The sequence below is a fragment of the Lampetra fluviatilis genome, chromosome 7, assembly GCF_964198595.1.
Source record: "Lampetra fluviatilis chromosome 7, kcLamFluv1.1, whole genome shotgun sequence".
NCBI lineage: Eukaryota > Metazoa > Chordata > Hyperoartia > Petromyzontiformes > Petromyzontidae > Lampetra > Lampetra fluviatilis.
The window spans coordinates 4,876,813-4,897,574 of NC_136281.1; the positions used below are offsets into that span (position 1 = coordinate 4,876,813).

Consider the following 20,762-nt stretch of genomic DNA (forward strand, 5'->3'; position numbering starts at 1 on the left):
CAGACTTACAGGCCCATCTCCTTTGCCCTCTCCACTCCAAAGAATGGCAATTGCCCAAACATCATCCTACTTTATAAAACATTTCTGTCATAAGGCAAAGAATAAGCAGTTGTTTTTTTTACCTTACCTTAGGCACACGGTAGTCTCCATAACCAATTAAAATGCACGTTACGAAAGGTTTCTGATTTCGCAAAACATCTCGTGCACAAGGCTTGTGCAGTTGCAGCAACAACAACAAAAAACCCAGACACACAGAGGCAGGCAGTGCAGAGTTTTCAACAAGGGTTTTAATAATTGTGCACCAGATATATATAGAGCTAAGGGACCTGACATCTTGCATTGACCGCTTGCACGAACCTGATCATAACGACAGCTATAGTTTAAAAAAAAAAAGAAAAATCCCGAGCGAGCCTAGCAGGCGATGGTGTTGCCACAGTTGTAAAGGCCGCCCGCCGGGGTGTGCATGAGCGGAGGCGCTTCAGGGTCAGTCAGCCCCATTTTTCCTCGTACAAAACACCAGGGGGGGGGGGGGGGGGTGGGATTGCAGCAGTTGGTGAGTTCGTCTTCACAAACACAAGTATAAAACACTAACATAGTGGGGCTTTGCTCATACTTGCGACTTGAAGAAAACCGAGGAAATGTTCACTTGATCGTCCTACTAAAAATTAACGTGTACGTTAATAAATATGAAGAAATTATACAAGAACTAAAATCAATGGGTGAGTATTCTCTTCTGCAATTGTTAATGTTGTTTTAGTGCACGTAAGATATTTATCAATAATGCTTGTAATAAACGCATATTTACTTTGCAGACTCAACCCACTTGTGAGTTGCGAAACGGAGCTGCGAGTTTGACGATCCCAATGGGACAGCGTCGTCCCCCAGCTGAGAACCCTGGAGTAGGGCCCTCCCCCAATCCCTTCAGTCCATCCGTGCAGGAGACAACATCACGGCCGGCGTTCACCGCACCGAGCCAAAGGTAACTGCGACTATACAGCAAACGGCGTGCGATCCACAGTGGCAAAGAGGAAGAAAAAAACTGGCCGCACGACGCCTCTAAAAAGCAAAGCTGTGAATCCCAGGGCCCAGTTTCGTTGATGGCGCCACGCTTAACACTGTGCTCGGCTCGAGGTCCAGTCGAGTGGCTGAAACCCAGGTCCAATGCCTCTCAGCCTTATTACATGCCTTCAATGCTTTTGCAAAATTATGTTTTCACCTTTGTTTTGAAACCAACCATAAATTATAGCTTTTTTTTATACAGGACACTTTAACATATCCATCGGCTCTATTTTACATAAAATAATTGATTTTAAATTGGGATGTTACTGGGAAGCTTATAGAAGTATACCAATCTGTGCATTCCAACCAGTGTGCCCGTTGCGGAAAGGTGCGGATCGGCGAAAAAGCACATTTCCCCCCCGTGTACGTGTCTCGCTCACTCTTGGCTCCACCACATGGCTCAAAAGCAAGCGTTTAATCACAACTCTGGCACATCTTCAAATCTCTACACAGCTCCGCCAGCCCGTGCACGACATCCCTGCATCATAGCGCAGGCAAGCACATCGCCAGAGTTTGTGTGTCACCGCTCATGTTTCCAGGTCAAGCCATGTGCCCCAGAGTTTTAGTTTTTTTGTCTTCTAACTTGTAGAACCCTCAGAGGACTTGGCTAGCCTGATGAGCGTTCGCCTCTGCTGCCGCCGCCACCGCCGGCCACCTTGTCAGAGCTTGAGCTCGTTAGCGATCTTGGAGGCGATGTTCTTGAAGGCGATGGAGGTGCCCGAAATGCGCTTGAAGCGCACACCGTTGAGCGAGAGGCGCGGCAGCTTGCACACCTCCATCTCCCAGGTGACCGGCTCTTCGGCGCCCGATCGCGTCTCGCCATGCGCGCAGTACAGCAAGTAGGGCTCGCGCTGCTCGTAGTCGCACGCGTTGTTGTCCAGCACCTTGCGGATCTCGCGCATCATCTCGCCCGGCTCCATGGAGCTCGTCGTCTTCATGCTCCACGTGAAGCGAAGCGAGCGTGGCTTTGAGTCGCGTGGCTCCTCGCGCACCTCCATCGTCGTGGTGGTTGTGGTGGTGCGGCTGTCAACAACAAGCAGACAACGTGGACATCAACAACGACCGCAAGAACCACTACCCACTTGCCTGGTGCTGCTTAAAGCGCATCTCTTTTGGTGGCCCTGATCTTGAGGAAATGTCAACATTCCCCACGGTGATGGTTAGTATCTGCACAATACAACTGCTGTTGGGTACTCCATTTACCAACTCCAGAGGGCTCAGCCAAACCCTGACCAATGCATGAAGTGCTCTAACATATCACCAAATCACTCTAAATGTGCCAATCTCACCAGATCCTGGGAGCAAAGCAGATCCAAGCCCAGTTAGCCTTTGGAGGGACATTTTAGGTGTGGGCTTGTGAGGTGTCATCAAGATGGCAGAGTTGAGTGTTACCCCCTTAAAAGTGTACGAGCTCTCTGAACACTTGGATCTATTCCCAGATGCAAAATGCTCATGGGGGACCTTACATTTGGATGTGCTGCCTCGGTGAGTAATCTCTAGCCAAATAAAAATGGCGTTGAACACAATTTCACCTGACTGGATTACCAAATGCAAACCATATTGAAAAACTGGACTGCAATGTAAAAAAAATCATTAAAAAAGTGTATTGGTCAAAATTTGTCAAAAAGGTATTATATTTTGTCTTTCCTCCCCATTTTCTCCTTTTACGCCCTTTGTGTTGTGCATCGCATTGTACGGCACAATAAAATGTTTCTAAGCGACAATGGCAAAAAGGCTGACCGTAATAATGCTCACTGTTAATATTACCAACATGTTTCAGTTTGAATAGACAATGCAAAAAAATAACTACATTCATGTGGAAATTGTAAATGAGAAACTTAAAAAAAAGTTATCAGAGTTGGCAGTAACCTTCAAGCAATGTGATCTGCATTTTAACCAACACAGCCTTGGGAGTGTTGTTAAGTTCATGCGCAAAGGCCCAATTGACGCAGAGGTGGCAGAGAGCCCAAACCACAGGTGGCATAGAGGGGAGAGGCGGTTGGAGACAGCTGGGCGAGCATCGAGGCGTGCATATGCCTGCAAGGCCTGGACCAGTGCAACGCCAAAGCGCAATGAAGAGATGATGAGTTCCGAGGGCCCACAGGACCGCATGCTCATGCTTTCGAAGGTCAGCGCGTGCAATCGCTATCAAAACAAAGGACTGACTATACACCCTAAAAAAATTACATTACACGCACAAACACCAAATAACACAATACAAAAACTCACCACACACACACACACAGTCCCATCGGTATTAGAAGTTACCGATTAAAAGTTGGGTTATTTCAGGTTTATATATTTACATTTTGTGTTTGTATATAAAAAAGAATTGAAGACCAACGTCATTTATTTTACCAAGAGTATGGTGTGCACGTGTGAGTTTTTTTTCTTGCTCATGAATGAATGGGGGGTAAAAGGACGACATCAAGCATTCAATGGAAAGGAACCAAACGCATGGCGCAAGTCATCTCGCCATCCCCTTCTCTCGGAAATTGAAAATGGGTGTCATTGGATGTCACTGGATGGAGGTGCGCTGCCAACAGCAGTGCAGACTTCTGCTCAACGTGGAGAGACAGCTCGTGCGAGCGGGGGAGCCATGCTGTGCCCTCAGCCGGGGTTCTCACCTCGGCCCTTCAAATCTGCCGATTCTTTCTGCCTCATTCAATGCCCTCGGCAAAAACAACCACAGATTTGCAATGCACAGTTACACCCTGCCTCTGCGGCAGCCCTGGACAGGGAAATCCACGTGTAAGTGGTACATGGTACAGAACTGCACTGCTAAGGCAAACATACAATGCACAATGTACAATTCCCGAGAATGAGCTGTACACACGAGGCTGGACAAATCATTAGTTCACATTGCATGTTTACGATCCTGTCTATTTGGTAGCTCATATAACAAATGTACCCTGAGGCTAGCTCTTATAATATTTAAATGCACTCCAAGTTCCCTCCCCTCCCACCAGCAGTGTTCTGGTATAAAATGTAGGTGGTTCTCTTCGATGCAAGTTGATTCATTTATGCCGTTGTTGTGCAGTCAGCTACAGCAGGTGGCAGCACTGGTCCTACTCAGAGTGATGCGCTTGCAACTCTCCAACAATGAAGCCATCATCATTCCTGAGATAATTTGTATTCAAAATTCGTCCTCAAAGGCTGACATTACCTGTCTATTTCTCTCATTTCCTTATCCTCTGATTTTTAAAGTTCACCTATACTGGCGTAGCAACTATAATGGCTTGCCATGTGAATATAGTAACCCATTTTGGCTTATTTGGCAGAGAATGAGCACATTCCCAAGGTAGAGAATTCCTCATTCCATTGAAACGAGGTTACAGAAGATGCGCGTGTGCTAGGTAAACGATTGAACAATGGTGCGTTCAAGCAGATCTGTTATGCAACTTCTTTCGCCAGAACTTTAAGCGGCACGTACTCAAGCTGGTTGAGACGGGCCGCTTAATGTACGCGCGTATTTTTTAAGCACCGCGTTTTTCAATAAATGCAGAAAGGCAGCTCCACAACAATCCTCTTAGTATTTGACTTTTCTCATAAAACGAATTGCTTCGCTGCTCAAACAGATCAGATCGGATAAACTGTACTATCCTGCTTTTGTATTGTGTGCACCCAATTACAATCACCATTTCCATCGTGACATCACTTCTTGATTTTGAATCTTTTTGAAGATGCGTATAATAAAACGGTGCTCCGAATAAAAATGCAATTTGGTACTGGATTAAATTCGCCTCGACTCTCTACGTCCTTGTATGATTAATCTCAAAGGCCAATAATCATCACTTTAATAAGTCAATGCTTTTGAGAATATTTGCAAGTATCACAAAACATGCTCCTTAATAAGGATGACAGAACATATGCATTCATTGTAATGGAACACATTTACGCTTTGATCAGTGGGTTACTGTTGTGATTTTAAGAATACATTTTTAATGCGTGTTATTTTATGTTCTTTCATGTTAAGTTTGTGTAGACAAGGCATACCCACCCTACGATCTCTTCTGGTAGCCTTTATACTGTGGCCAAAGCTGCATTCTGAATTTAATTTAAAATACATCTACAGACACAACCCTCAATATAAAAACAATACCTTTATGTAGCTATTTAATGAAATCGGTTCACATTTACAAATTACTTGCAGATGTGAAATATTTGAAACAGCAGTGCCTCCCCAGATTTATTTGGATCCATTCTCTTTTACAAACCTCACAACAGATGCCGCCATATACACGATTCTAGACGTGGTCTATGGATACAGCGAGACACAGCGCTGTCACTAACTGGATTACAAACGTTGGGGACACCTGTAAGCGAATCACAGGGGGGCAAACCATCCCCTCGAGTTACTGTAGGTTGCCTCTACAGTACAGAGCAACATTACAAAGAAAAAATACTAATTTCATACATTGACAGGAATATAAAGTCTAAATGTTTGAAATTTGGAATTCACTCCATCCAAGGTATCATTTTTTTTGCCCATAGTCATTTGTATAAGTGGATGTGAAATTATAGAAGAGATCTATCTTCGCTTTGTCCTAACTCTTATTCGAACAAGGAAAGAAGGTGGAGGACGCTTAATTTTCGGAGTGCATTGAAGGGTCCAAGTCTTTTGGATAAGCAGGTAAGAACTCGAGGACAGTGTCACGTGCAAGTGGACCTGGGTCACCAACATGACAAAGGCAAAAAGCTTAAACAAAGGAAAACCAATTCAGACTGCCCTCCACCCTGTGCCAGGCCGCTTCAATGTTGCATATTTGCGCATGGTCCCGTGAGGGTATTCTTATGAAACTAAGCGCTCATTTCTACCACGGTTATTCGACCCTTGCAGATGTCGATTCAATACCGAAAAGTTGTGCAACAGCCACGTGTGTCTGTCCCACCAAGGAGTTTTGCCAGGTACTCTTAGATGGATACTGAAACGTCCTGAGGCACATTTTTGTAGAGCGGTGTTATCCACCGTGGAAAATACTGTGGGCCCTAGGTTCCTCCCCCTCCCCTTGGCGGCTAGCTCTGGGTACCACTGAACTCATTATACGAACAAACAGACAACTGCAAACATATGCAGGCCCTCCCCTTCATACCTTCCTCTCTAGTCCTCTATACTTCCCACTTTGTTTGGTTTTAATAGGTGAAACTTGGGGTCTGTGGTCCGCGTGTGTACATTTTTGATTGAAATGTAAAATTGGAAAATTGAAATTTTACCGAATATTTTTTGAGTAAATTTAGATTTTATTTGAGGCGTTATTCTTTTTTCTACTGTCAAGTACGGGGAGGGGGGGGGTTAAGAGAGTCGAGGTGTCAGTTTGCACTGGCAATTCACTTGCATTCGTCCCCAACATTCCTAATTCAGTAAATAAAATATTATCGATGACCAATACATCTTCTCTTGTGCACACACCATATTTTTGTATAAGGAGAGTTTCTGGGCACTTTGCACCCCAACCAATGATCACAGAGGCATTCCCTTTCATTTATTCAAAACAATGACAGCTTCAAAAGCAAACAAGCACAATGTTTGCACAACCCAAAGCCCATCCCCAGCAGAGCTGCAGGCTGAAGACGAGGCATAACACAACAAAGGATAAAGGAACACATATCCCCACATGAAAGACACGAGACATTTCACTTGGTACATATGTTAGTAGGGTTAATTGGTCTCCACGCCACCAGAGAGCTTGCAGCCTCAGATCGTTAGCACATGCACACCACCTCGGTTGGAACGGTCAGTGAAATCTGTATATGTCCGTGCAAGGCACAATTAATCCGAGTCCACCACCAGTCCACTGCAGAGTTAGGCCGACAGAAAAGCCTGGAAGCAGAAGGGATTCCCACCAAGAGGCTGCTGGGAGTGGGAGGGCTGGGGCAGTGGGAGGGCTGGGGCAGTGGGAAGGGTAAAGCAGTTATGGGGAAGGTCGTTGTACACGGCACTCGCTCTCCTACCTTCTGCTGAATCTGAAAGAGAGATTTCTAAAGCAAAATGAAGGGGGGGAACATAAGATCACGGTCACAGAAAATAAACAGAAACATACAAAGGTATGTTTTTTTATTAGGCGACAAAGCAAGTACTAGGACTCACAAACAACCTCACATTGATCAATTATAACTTTTACCTTTGCAGAAAATTCACAATGTAACGTGAATTAAAATATATACTGAAAATGACTGCATTGATAATTGTTTTTTTACCCTTCTATCTGGCAACAAAACTGACACCTTTTTTACAAGGAGTCATGTTTGCATTGACCACAATATCTGCAGCCATAATGCAAACAAATCAGAGTTATGTTTTTTGTTTGCATTATGGCTGCAGGTATTGTGGTCAATGCAAACAGGACTCCTTGTAAAAAAGGTGTCAGTTTTGTTGCCAGATAGAAGGGTAAAAAAAAACAATTATCATATTTTTTACTGGCAAATGAGGTTCCAATAATGACTGCATTGATACTGTACAACTGCATTGGAAGAGTAAGTTAAGGTGAAGTCAGTATTTGTGGCTATGCGCGAGTCAACCTGGGCTCCCAAGTCAACTCGGTTTAAATTGAACACTTTGCATAGTGTGACAATGTTGATACGAGGGAGACAGACTCTGGCCCTGGTGCTACCTTGAGTTTCTGCTTTAATAGATGTTCACGAGCTAATCTAAAGACTACACTTGAAGGGATACGTGTATGTTGTCAGCTGTGCAAAGTAGCAAGTTTGCATATCAACTATTCAGTGTGCCATTTCATATGGAATGTAATCTTAATCCTTTGGTCTTCTTAAACAGACTTTAAATATACATTTTGTTGCATTTAAAAAAAAAACAATAATGGCTTGCTATTAGAGTAAGGGTGGACACTGGCCAGTATTTTCCTTTATTAACAAAAAAAAGAACACCAATTGGGAAACGCATCATCCACTACCAAGTGTGGTACACGGGGCAGGCGGAATCTAACTTCTATGAAGAGTAACTAGCTGTCCAATGGGTCATTTCCCGAGAGCCAATCAAGATTGAAACTGGCCACACATTGACACAACATGCAAATGTTGGGCCCATGAAGCCCAACAAACATTTTTTTCTTAACGTACACTACACCTCGTGGCCAAAAGCCACAACTTGTCAATCACTGCTAAGCGTGTCTCACAACAACAGTGTCGCAGAACATTGTACATGCTTTGTACGGGCAATACCCGATGGAGGATTTATGCAGCTGAAACTCTCAACTCTGGGAGTATACATTTACATCGGATGTCATTCACTCCAGAATACCAAACATTGTAAAGGACATGGAAAATAGCTGCATCAAATACAGCAATACAAGTATATCAGAGTAATAAAAGGACATGACACTTAACCGATTAACATATTGAAGTCCACAATTTGAGACTTCACCTGAGTCTGCATGTAATAATTCCACTGAATGTCAGACCACTTTTACCTTAACAAAAAGGGCTATTAACTGCCCTAAAAACGCGTGCCGATACTCGCCATTTACCTGCGACTGAACTTGGAGGTGAGCTTGCTGAAGATGTTGCCCGTAGCACCCCGCTGACGCGCCTGCGCCGTGTCGTGCGAAAGCGTGGGCGAGCCCGGCGGCCCGTTGTACGTGGCGTTCTTGCGCTCGCGCAGCTGCCCCCCGTGGAAGGTGCTGCGGCTCGAGCTGCCGCGCGGGAAGCGGGTGCGGTCCGGCGTGGCGCCCGTGGGCCCCGGCGCAGACACTCCGATGCTGTGCGCCGACGGGGAGGCTACGGGCACACGCTGGCCGGATGACGAGCTGCTCTCCGCAGGCATAGAAGGGGGCAACGGGGCACAGGTGAGGGGGGGCGATGCTGTGGCAGCGAGGACACAAAAATGTAAGGGGGTGAGAAAATGGCTTTCCCCTGCCCACCTGTCCGAGGTGAAGCCTTGCTCTTAATCTGCTGCGAAGGCGACGTTTGTTTAAGGTGAACGTTTAAGGTGAACGGCAAGTGAAGGTGTCTTGCTAAAAGCTTAAAAAGCTCAGTCAACATGTGGCGGTTTCTTAAAGAGTGATGACAGCTAATATTGCCCAGGCTATTTCTCTGTTAATACTATGTGTAACATTGTGCTGCCATTTCTATCGATGACCGCAGTGTTATTGGCAACAGGTCAATCAAAGATAGCTGTGACCTATCTTACTGAGCACCAATATCTTGGCCATGCTTTTCTGTGAACAAGTGATATCACAAGAAGGTACTTAATGGCACTATGTTGTGACCAGATGATTCTGTAAAATGGCTGAGGTATTTCAGATTTCGTCACCTTTTTGAATAAACAACAAGTCCCATCTCGCGCTTTAAAAATCGCCAAGCATTTGACTAGTTTTAACCCTACAGGCTTATATTGTAATGGACAAGCTGCAGCATTGTACCCATCTGTGCACTCAACTCAGGTGGCAATGCAATAAAGATTTTTCTTTGCATTTAAAGTTTTGGTCGCAGAGCATGAACCATCAATTTGTTTTCTCCTGTTTTGGATACCATAAAACTAAACAAATGCCATAAAACCTTAATTCAGCAGGAAAAATATCACAAAAGGAAATAAATGATTTAGGGGGAAGCTGATAATCTTATCAGTAAACCACGAAGAAGAATCATGGTCAGGCAAGGATAGATTGTTCTGTCCCATTACCATTTCCGTTACACCCAGAACAGATAGTGCTTTTATACAGGTTACGCCGATTCCTGGAAGAGACGTCGCCGCATTTTCATTATCTGCCATGCCAAATACGTCCACAGAAGCACCGATAACTTAAACAGAACTTAACCGCAACCAATTGGTGGGTCTGCTACTACCACAAAGATAATGTTTACATTCCAAAGAAAAATGTTTTTTTACTTGACATTTTTTGTAGAAAAATATAAAAAAATATTTTATGCAAGTCACACTTGCCTCTCGGCCAATTTCGTAAACAACTTCAGAATAAATTTGTATCGTATTCAATGCAAATATACTGCTACATTAACACAATTTTTCCACGTGGTTTTTGTGCAAATGGTGTATTAGCAGTATGAGATGAGACTTGCCTGAATGGGGAGGGAACTTTTAGTAATTGTCAATCGCAGATTTAAAACTTGCAATTTACTATTTGTTTCAGAATCTACTTTGGTTTTGCCACAATCTGCACATCATCACAATTGACAATCATAATTTAAACTACGTCTCAGGATGGCTGGCAAATGGTGTCTGCTTTGCCACATTCTATGCGTTGCTTAGAGACAAAGCATTGACTGTGGTGTGGCACAATAGCACCGAGTCATTAGAGCACATCTAAAGCACGCAAAAGGGTGCTCTCAGCATGAGTAATGCTCGATTCAGCAGGGTGATGTTTGACATGAGGAGAGGGCACTGTAATCAATGGCAATGCAGAGGTAGAAGATTCTTCTGTGGCAGCACAAAATGAAGAGCATCGATTTGGTCAGGCCACAGAGTTTATTGAAATCTATAAAAAATGTAGCCATGCTCTTTTACATTTTGCCACCATCCCAAGTTGTTGGGCACTTGTAAGTTACTTTTGTCAACTTGCGAGAAGTAATTAAAATGGGTAGCCTTGGATACTTGATTAATTGAATTCCAACAGAAGACAAACTTCAATTGAATGCAATAAAACAACAATACACATCAACTACAGATTCGTTTTAACAAGCAAAACAATTTTTTGTTTAATAGCATTGCCAAGAAAAAATTCAATTGTGCACAAGCATCAATCTGACCTCCTCCACATGCCAACAGCAAGCAACTATGTTTTCAAACAACACTAAGACCGCAAGCCACATGACAACATCCATCAAAGGGGCAAACAATATTAAAGCTAAACAACTGTAAGACAAGCGGGTGTGTTATAAGAGGGTCTCGGCAGCGCTGTGTATGCTAAGCCGCAGGTTGGAGGTTCGCGCAGGACGCTGGAAAACCACCCGGTCACGCTTACGTTGGCCTCAGGGACTCTGTTGATTTATCGGAAGTCAGTGAGAGTCTGGCTGGAAAGCCGGATGCTGACATCGACTTGTGGTGCCTGGCATAGCCCGGTGCAGCCGACAGAGGTGGGTTGGCACCGGGGCTGGGGGCACGGGCACTAGCCAAACACAGTGGTGGCATTTCTGTCAAACTGCAATGCATTTCCATGCATGAGATGGCGAAAATAGGGTTTTGGAATACATTTGGGCAAAATGGGGAAGAAGAGGTGTTGAGAGGAAAAATATAGGCAAGTAGGAGGAGGGATTTTTTAAAAATCACATTAAAAAGTGAAACGCGTGCACACAAAACACGGCACGCAAAACAAGGGAACAAGGACCAAAAGAAAGGCACCCATTAGATTGTCACCAACATGAGTCAAGCACACAACAGCTGACACATGTTCCAAGGGCACAACAAACCTGCTGTCTTGGAAAGAACATGAACACTGCACAAAGCAATCTCAACGTTTGAATTTACACAAATGGCTTGGATTGACTGCCTTAAACAATGCTGAGGCCGTGCACCCGAGTTTACGTGAAAACAAACAATGCCGCACGTAAACAAATACCTTACATGCTATGTCCAATTATGTATTCAATTCAAGAGAACAAAATTCCCTCACACAGAGTATGTTCTAAAGGTAACTTGGCTGAAGTACACACCCTCGAAACACTTGGGTGAGTGAACATTGAGGTTGAATGCCACAGCTGGCAGGGTACCGTCGTGTGCGTGACGCCAATACCTGTTTTCCTTGCCGTTCTGCACACTGGTCTGCCGCTCCCCGCTTGCCTTCTCCCCGTACACGTATGTGTTTCGGCGTGACATGCCGGCCGGCAGCGCGCTGTTCTGTATTGCCAGGGGACATGAAAAGAAACACTTTCATTCCATTCATTCCCGTGCAGGATGTGACAATTGGGATGTCACTCCAAGCTCACAGTGGAGCCATAAGTGAGATCCATGCAATCCAAAAACGCCTCATTTCTCCCCGAGGGCTCATAAAAAGCAGTTTGTAACGCCATGAAAATTTCACCTTTTAAAACGCATTCAGGGGTTTAGATATCAGAACAAGCTGTGGCAGAAAAAATATAATCCAGAGAGAAAGAAAAAAAAAACTCACCGGGGGCTGGGTGTTGCCTCCCTTTTTGCGGTTAGGGATTTCGGCCTTGTTGGGATTGGCGGCTGATCCGACGACAGGGCTTGCTGGCACATCTGCCTTATTCGCACTGCTGCCTGATTTTCTAGTCAAATCTTCCCGTGCAGCATCGCCATCTGGGTCAATGGTGGGCAACGCCCCGGCACCGGCCCCCGCCCGCTTGTTGTACGACGCCGACGGTGGGATCTGTGGTCCGACTGCAAGAGTGGAGAACGGGCGCCAGAGGACAGGTTAGATGGGCAGGGGGAGGATAACCATGGCATTGCCTTCACCGAGTAGACAGGGGGCATTTGTCTAGCAGACACAGGCATACATTTAGGCTGGAAAGTGAATGCCAGCGAGGCATAGTGCTTAGGCTCACCATGGTCACTGTAACGCCGCTGTTGCTTCTGGTTGGCAGAGACGCTGCGTTGCACCTTGCCGTGAGACGGCGATGGCACCGAGCTGTTGTTGAGGTCACTGCTGGGCCGCAGGGGCTTGGCCAGCGACAGGTTACTTCCGGAACACGAGTCACTCCCCTCCAGCTGAAATGGAAAAGCCAAGAAGTTAGTCAAGCAGCATGTCGGCAAAATTGCAAATAAATCTTCCATCCTCTTAGGTTTTTCGGTAAAGTCACGTAGGTAAAAAATAAAATTAATAAAAGTAAAATAAAAAATCACGACGTTTCGGAGGCAACACAAGCTTCCGTCTTCGGGTGGAACCGTCACAGTACTTGATACAGCAATCGTGCTGTAACGGTTCCACCTGAAGACGGAAGCTTGTGTTGCCTCCGAAACGTCGTGATTTTTTATTTTACTTTTATTAATTTTTATTTTATTTTTTAGCAGACACAGGCATAAAAAACCTAAGAGTATGAATCCTTGCAGTCACGAAAGCTTCAAATCTAGAAATCTTCCATCGTTTTATACATGCATCTTGGCTTTGTGTTTTATAACTTATTAAAAAAAATTGTAAAACAATTGCTTAAATCCAAAAAGTAGAGGTCTCAACACTTCAGCTCTTAACGTGAAATAATACAGCTGTAGATTGTTAAACCAGTCACAATCACAGCTGCCAGCATACGGCACCTCAGAGGGCTTGCGGCCAAGGAGCAGGTACGTGGCCAGAATCTCGTCGTACTTCATGTTCGTAAGCGAGTCCCGGATCTCGTCGCGCGAGTATCCCATCTCAACCATCGTCTCTGCACACATACAACATGGCACCGTCAAAACATTAATCAACTTTCACATTCTCCAAACTAAGAGGATTTTATTTTTCCAATGAAGTGCTGCAACGTCTTGCATTGCATCATACCGATCGATAGCAATATATTCCAGGCACATTTATACTTGCAGTTCTTACCAAGTCATCACATTATCACAAGGACATCATCACAGGTCGCAATTCACAGGTAAAGTGAAAAGAATTTGGCTTTGTTACGATACTATGTCGTGCAAAAACTTTGTATTTACATTGCAATGTTTTTGCTCTGTAGTAATTATTTTATATTAAACAGCTCCCAATGCAGGGCCCTCAGTGATGGACGTGTCTTAGCTAGGTGTGACCCCCCCTCCCCACCCAACCGTGTGAGGCATTACCTATCCTCTTGGTGTCGTTGATGTCTAGTGTGGGCTCCACGTAAGGCTTGAGCTCATCGTCCTCGTGGCCGACGTTCATCCACCGGTCTTTCATGATTTGCTGTTGCCAACGCGACAAAAGAAACTGTGTGTTAGCGACAATGGGGCAAGTCGTAAATACGCACAGACAAAAATTAACACCACTTGTAGTACAGCAGGGGCTTGTGTTGAGGCATAGCACAATATCACAAAACACAATTGCCAAACAGCTTGCTCATGTTGAAAGACTGACTCACACTAAACAGAAACCCACTCTTCCTATGAAATTCTCTTTTTTTACACAATTATGCCACCCCTTTAAAGTATAGGAGAAAAAAAAAACAAGAGTCTGCCATTGCCACACAGACAAGAAGTTCATTTTCTGTAGGGAAATGCATTGGCCAATCCAGTGCAAAGCGAAGCAGCTTTCGCAGTATTGCAATGCAATAGTTCATATCTCTTCTGCCAAACATTTCTGTAATTGTACTGCAATGACTAAATGAAAGTTATTGCAACTTTAGCTGCTGCTGGTTATGGACTCCCTCACGAGTTACAATATCAAAACAAATATGCAGCAGTTCATCACTGCAAATGGGGATCATTATCATCCCAGGGTCAGCACGTGTCCGCTGGAGGCAACATCACATTATGAGCTCGACTTATCAATTCCTGGCACTGGACCAATCGGCTGGCACTCAAAGCGAGGATGTACCACAGCCGGTCCAATAACGCCCTTCAAACCACACCCACTCAACGCCAATTGGCCAGATCGTCCTTGATCTGCCGGTGCAAGCCCAGCGACAGGCCCCACCCACTACAAACACAAAGCACATGGGCACACACGCAAGCAAGGCAGTCATCACTCCCTCCCCACAAGTAGCCACAACATGTGATGATGCTATCGCTTAGGCCAGTGGAACCTTTTGCCCCTTGCTTGTTTTACTAGAAAGATGGGACCCATGTGGTAGCACCGCCAATATTTATTATTAAGTTCGAGTCTGCATGTTTACGCCACCGGCAATATTATTAAGTTCGAGTCTGCATGTTTACGCCACCGGCAAAGTGCTGTACTGCTGCTGTGCTTTTATTTACGTTTGCTGAGCAACAAGTAAACATGAGCAGGAATATGCAAAGAAAGAACCACACAAGCTGCAGCAAAACCAAACACCCAACCGCTGCTAGCTGGAGGAAAATCATAAGTACATTCCCTTCCACGCTCAAATAGAAAACTCTAAATCATACATTTCAAAACAGCTGACAGTGCATAATGAATGCACTGTTGACATCACGACTGTTGATGTCACATACTGTTTGAGCACCCAGGCTTACATTTTCCAAGGAAGACACCAGTCCGGTCACTTGTCTTATTAATGCTCATTATAACAGATGAGCAGAAGAAAACTGGAAACATTTACAATAAAACTCATTAATGTTCACACATTCCTAAAACAAACCATGATGGATACAAATACGATCAGGATACAAGTACGAATTCACACGTGAAAATTGTAAAGAATTACATTTTCACATTGTTAAATTGCCTATGCATATGCAGACAAAAAACAGGAGACAGTAAACGTTGTTGGATTAGATCGCGTTATTTTATAAATGTATCGTAACCGAGACATATAATAAACAAACTAAAAATACAAATTGTGGATTTAATGACATCAACAGCTTCAACCACTCTTGGCTGTTTTATGAATGCCAACCCTGCCTCTCTTGAGGATGGTGTCTCAGTTTCCTGGGTTATTCCGGTGACACAACTACGAGCTTGCAATCGAACATAAGGCGGCACACCGATGAGAAGTGACAGGAGAAAGCACCCACCTCCAATCGCCAGCGGCAATTTTTCTATTTCCCATTAAAAACTGTGAATCGCACCTTGTGCACACCTACGAAGCTACTACCAAGGTGGTAGTTAAACAACATGCTTCCACCACCTCCTGCATGCCCGAATTAAACTACACAAACAGTGGACACGGTTGAAGAATTTGGCATCTGGCTTAGACAAACACAGTATCACAAGTAGCACCATTTAGTTCAGTTGTCAATGGAGTGGGAATTGTACACCGCGGATTTTTACACAATCTGCCATTAGGCTTGAACGCTAAAATTTAGATATAACCTTCAAGTCAAAATTGACAACTCTGCACAGTTATCATTATAAAAGCAAAACTAAAAGGTGAAATGGGACGATACTTAGAATGGTATCAACCTAGAAACCAATGTGATTAATGAAAAAAAGAACACTTTGAAATGCAAATATTTGCAAGAGATAAAACAAATATATATAAAATATTCAATGTGGGCTCAACTTGAATGACAACAGTGACATTTAACTGCAATTGTAGGTGGATGGGGGCGATCGTTTGGCTGTGAAGCAACCTCACATTGGCCCACTTATGGCAATCAGTGACAAAGCTGTGTTCATTAACACCTACCAGTGAACACGCTGCATAACAGCCTCTGGCTTTCAATATTGGAGCCGCTACTTCACTTGTAATGCATCATTACGTCGGAAATATGAACGATAAATTTAACCCTTGACTAACATTTTGTATCCTTTAAAAATGTTATCTTTGCTTAAAGGAAACCACAGTGGACACCTATTATTGCCGAGTGCCTACTTGCCTCGTACCTCACTGTAAACAGTATGAAATTTCATGGCAAAACGTAACATAATTTAAATTAACTACAGTACTCTCGATTATCCGCGCTAATGACGGCCGCAGATAATAAAAAATTGCGGATAATCAAAAAATATGAATTTTCCTTGGATCTCTATGCCAAAAACTAATATAGGTATAAATTATATTTAAATTAAGAAAATTTAGCTTGTTTATGAAGAAAACTAAAATTTGTATTAAAGAATGTATTGATTTTGATTTAGAACGAATACTAACGATCGACCGATCAATGTGTGTGCTCAGCAATAACACTTTCCTTCTCTCGCGCAGAAGACTCCGCCCACTAAGTGGATAGCAGAGCCACACCAATCAAAATCCACCCACTGTCATAAAGAAATGCAACTACTGTACTGTAGAGTCGTTCACGTGGATTTCGGATTAACCGGAGCACACATTTGTTCGGTTTAAGCACATGACTTGTAATAAACATTTCCAAGAATAACAATGTATCACTCTTTAGATGATTCATTTGGGCTGAAGAAAAAATCCATGAGGTGTTAATTTCTGTGAAAATCTCAGGTGCGTGGTTAATCCGCAAATCGGATAGACCGCATGCGGATAATTCAAGAGTCGACTGTATCACTGATTGCATAGAGCTGAACGCTTCATTGCTCAATGTGAGAAGTTATTTTAGGAAATCAAAAGCAGCATAAAATATATGTCCAAAATAGCTGAACCTAAAAACAGAAGCCACACTCAACACTCGGTCCTCCATGTACTTTATGAACTACTTTCCTTTCAGAGCACTTTTTTTAATTTGTTGAAAGCCACAAGATCACAACTGGTTGTATGCAGACTGGCGGCAAAAGCCCTCCACTGAGCCCCACCATAAAGCTTGAGTGCTGCACACTGTGGCAGAACAACCTTTATTTACAACTGGATGAAAGCTTACGGGAGGCAAAACGTCTCCTTTTGCAAGGGAGACCTGGAAAATACAGCGCATAATATATAAAAATAAATGTAGACAATTGGCCAAACGATATTGTACAATTGTACAAGGCAAATAATGTATGCTGAAAATATTTAATTGTATTTGTTAAGTTAAATATTTCACTCAATTACTCCACTGGTGCAAAAGCAATCCCATGGCTGATGGTGCAGATTTTGGGTTTGCCTAAAATTTGTTCATCACTTCAGCAGCCCATATGCGAGTTATGCAGGGAATAAAATCCGAGTAAAAATCCCAAAAAAACAATGTAATGTACATTGTGAGCCATATTTAAAACAATCGTGCTTTTCGACCAATTTTTAAGAATGCTGGTATTTTAGTTTTACCAAAACAATCCAAAAAGCACAACACTTTACAAGACACGATGCCGATGCTTGAGAGTTGATACGAGCACTCAAAGAACATAAATTCTTGTTTTCTCAAATGTATAATCGTGTTTTTCTAATTGTTTAGATGTCTTAGTTTATATTCTATGGTTCTTTCGGTAAAGTCACAATCGCAACACAAGCGGTCGTCATCAGGAACAGGGAGGTTAGCCTCTTGTCATAGTTGAGCTCAAGTCTCTTTTTACAATCTGGTAAACCAGGTATCAACAGGCCCATTTCTTCAAATAATGATCAATGTAGTGCTAACGTCATGTTAAGAGATAAGGTCTGTTACTTCAGGAGCCTGTTAATACATGAATGGCTGTAGAACTGTTCTACGATGAAAAGGCTTTCATGATATACCATACAGTTGTAATAAAATATCTCCTAAATGCCACAAAGTGCTAGTCATCTACCAAATCATAAACTTGTGCATAAAAGCTATGAATAAACTGTGCTAAGCCCCCTGTTCCAAAACAGCATTTCCTGTAAACAGGGTCAAATGGACAACACTCTGAGCAACTGTATACCTTATGGGGCATAGATTTCCCTTGTCAGAGCGAGACCACTGCACCTGCTATGCCAGCCTCTCGGGGAACATCCACCGACGCAGAAGGCAATCTTCAATAGGACACGCTGGTATCGTTTTACACACACACTTTAACCAAGACTCCAACCTTGCCACAGGAATTTGAATATATATTTAAGGGAAGCCTTCGTTACCAGCAATACCCAGATGGATTTTAGCTGTAGGAAAACCAAAAATGAAGGCAAACAAGCATCCCAAATTTACAGTGTTGTTTACATCCATTAAAGTTGAGAAACCCCATGAGCGTGTGGTGAGGCCAGCACTGCATCAAGCTACCTTTTTATTCCCAGTGCTTAAGTTCACACACTGGATCAGCGAATAATTCAAGGCTCAGTCAACCTAGGACCATTTCAGGGTAGGTTCAGACACCACATGTAATGTACATGTTCAGCACCAATGCCAGTAATCAAACCCGCAAAGAGGTAATCGAACGGGCGCACACTGTTTCAGCCAGTGGTCTCAAGTAATTCTCGTGCTTGAAACTGGCAAGAACACAAGCACGCACACACACATGCAAGCAGGCATCATCTCAACAGCGCACACCTCTGACACACACACATGCAAGCACTGCAGCTGACCTCCAGGCTGCCCCGCTTGGCAGGGTTGAGCACCAGGAAGCGCTTGAGCAGGTTCTCACAGTCGGTGGACATGTAGAAGGGGATGCGGTACTTCCCGCGCAGCACACGCTCACGCAGCTCCTGCACAGCACACGTATGTAAAAAGTCCCCTTGAGTCGGCTCTTTGCCCATGGGTTAACCACCTACCCAAAAAATATATTTTTTTTTAACTTCAGTTTTCAAACGTATTTTATCTCAATTTGTGCTATCGGTATCATGCCACAAGTTGAAGAATCCTATCAGATATGTCGAAGTGCAGTGCAATGATTTGTCAGAGAATGGCCCATAGAAGCGGATACCAGAGCTCCCCCTCTTGAGATCCCTTCAAGCAACATCTAGTCCACACGATCGGGGAAGGCAATTTTCTACTCATGCTGCCACTCAAGAGTAATGTTCATCATATGATAGTCAAACTGTTATTTTAAACTATTATACATGGAAATCAGCCATATTTTGCAAACACAAATTTGTGTTATAGGTTTTTTTGTGTATTCATTGGTGACCGAGCTAAGACCATCAACTCAATATTGAGAAGCAGGTTTAATCACAGGTAGCTGCTTGAAACCAGGATCCAGACGATATGAGCGCTGGCCTCTGGCTTATCTGGACAACTTGTTCATGTTTTTGTTTTTTGTTTGTTGCGGTTGCACCCGATTCAAGAGCCGAATGGCTCACAGGGATATACCAAATAAATGAAACCGAAACTGAAAACTGACAACTTACTTTGCCGCGACACCCTGTTGCCACACTTCCTTATGAAAATGTCTTTCCATATATGTGGCTGGCAAAAACCAGACATGTGATGTAGGTTCCTAAAAAATAATCATAGCTGGACTTAAAAAAAGACTATCCTGAATGAAAAATTATTACTGGTGATTACCATTGGCAAAATTACTTTTGACCATGTGAGGTGATCTTGCCTTTGTGGGATAAAAAAAAACATAAGTTGTAATTTTGCATAGCAGTTCTTAAAACTAAAATCATAAAATTACGTGCATCAGAATTCACTCACGGATGCACATACATGTACATGGTACCGATCACTAGTATGCCCCCCACACAATAATAGCCACCATTCGGGACAAACTGGTAGTGACATCACTACTGGAGTGTAAGCGTCTTGCTGGCAGGTTTGTGGACCAAGATGTCATGGGATAATTGTTTAACTGCCCCACAGCCCCCTCTTTCCCCCAACATGCAAACGCACTTTGAGATTCTGGCCGTCGAAGGGCAGCGACCCGCTGACGAGCGTGTAGAGGATCACTCCGAGGCTCCACACGTCCACCTCGGGCCCGTCGTACTTCTTGCCCTGGAAGAGCTCGGGCGCGGCGTAGGGAGGGCTCCCGCAGAACGTGTCCAGCTTGCTGCCCAGCGTGAACTCGTTGCTGAAGCCAAAGTCGGCGATCTTGATGTTCATGTCGGCGTCCAGGAGAAGATTCTCCGCCTGCACGGGGGGGGGGGGTGTTCATCAACACCACAATACCATTTCACGCAGGACATGCGGCAAATGAGAGATTGTTATTACGTCTGCTCAACGTGCCCCATGTGAAAGAAGTTGACCCGTTTTAATGAAGGAAATATATTTGAGCATGTGGAAATCCCACGGACCCCCCCATCCGTAGTGCCACGGAACAATTCCCTCGATCACAATTAGCCTCCCTGGATCATCAGGGATACATGCTTGAAGGAGGCAGACTTAAAAGAGCATGGGACCAATTGTTACAAAAAAATTAACCCTGCCCCAGATATCTGAGACCCACTGGCCCAGTGTCACCAGGACACAC

At 43.9% G+C, this 20,762-nt stretch overlaps 1 protein-coding gene across 10 annotated transcripts in view; it reads right to left on the bottom strand.

The window, feature by feature from the left end:
- Positions 1 to 267: 267 nt before the first annotated feature.
- The window catches only part of LOC144933467 (MAP/microtubule affinity-regulating kinase 3-like), a 49,997-nt gene continuing 29,502 nt past the window's right edge, over positions 268 to 20,762 (bottom strand). For 2 of the 10 annotated variants that reach the window (XM_078858252.1, XM_078858251.1), the window contains exons 8-18: positions 20,186 to 20,422; positions 18,940 to 19,059; positions 13,751 to 13,850; positions 13,241 to 13,353; positions 12,535 to 12,697; positions 12,138 to 12,370; positions 11,763 to 11,866; positions 10,995 to 11,171; positions 8,544 to 8,822; positions 7,012 to 7,038; positions 268 to 2,082 (exon numbers count right to left, since the gene is read on the bottom strand). In XM_078858252.1, the coding sequence (XP_078714378.1) occupies positions 1,719 to 2,082; positions 7,012 to 7,038; positions 8,544 to 8,822; positions 10,995 to 11,171; positions 11,763 to 11,866; positions 12,138 to 12,370; positions 12,535 to 12,697; positions 13,241 to 13,353; positions 13,751 to 13,850; positions 18,940 to 19,059; positions 20,186 to 20,422 (1,917 nt within the window). In that variant the 3' untranslated portion in view covers positions 268 to 1,718. Of the gene's footprint in view, positions 2,083 to 3,686; positions 3,732 to 7,011; positions 7,039 to 8,543; positions 8,823 to 10,994; positions 11,172 to 11,762; positions 11,867 to 12,137; positions 12,371 to 12,534; positions 12,698 to 13,240; positions 13,354 to 13,750; positions 13,851 to 18,939; positions 19,060 to 20,185; positions 20,423 to 20,762 lie in introns of all 10 variants that reach the window. The other 8 variants (XM_078858257.1, XM_078858256.1, XM_078858258.1 and 5 more) reach the window with 6 other exon arrangements.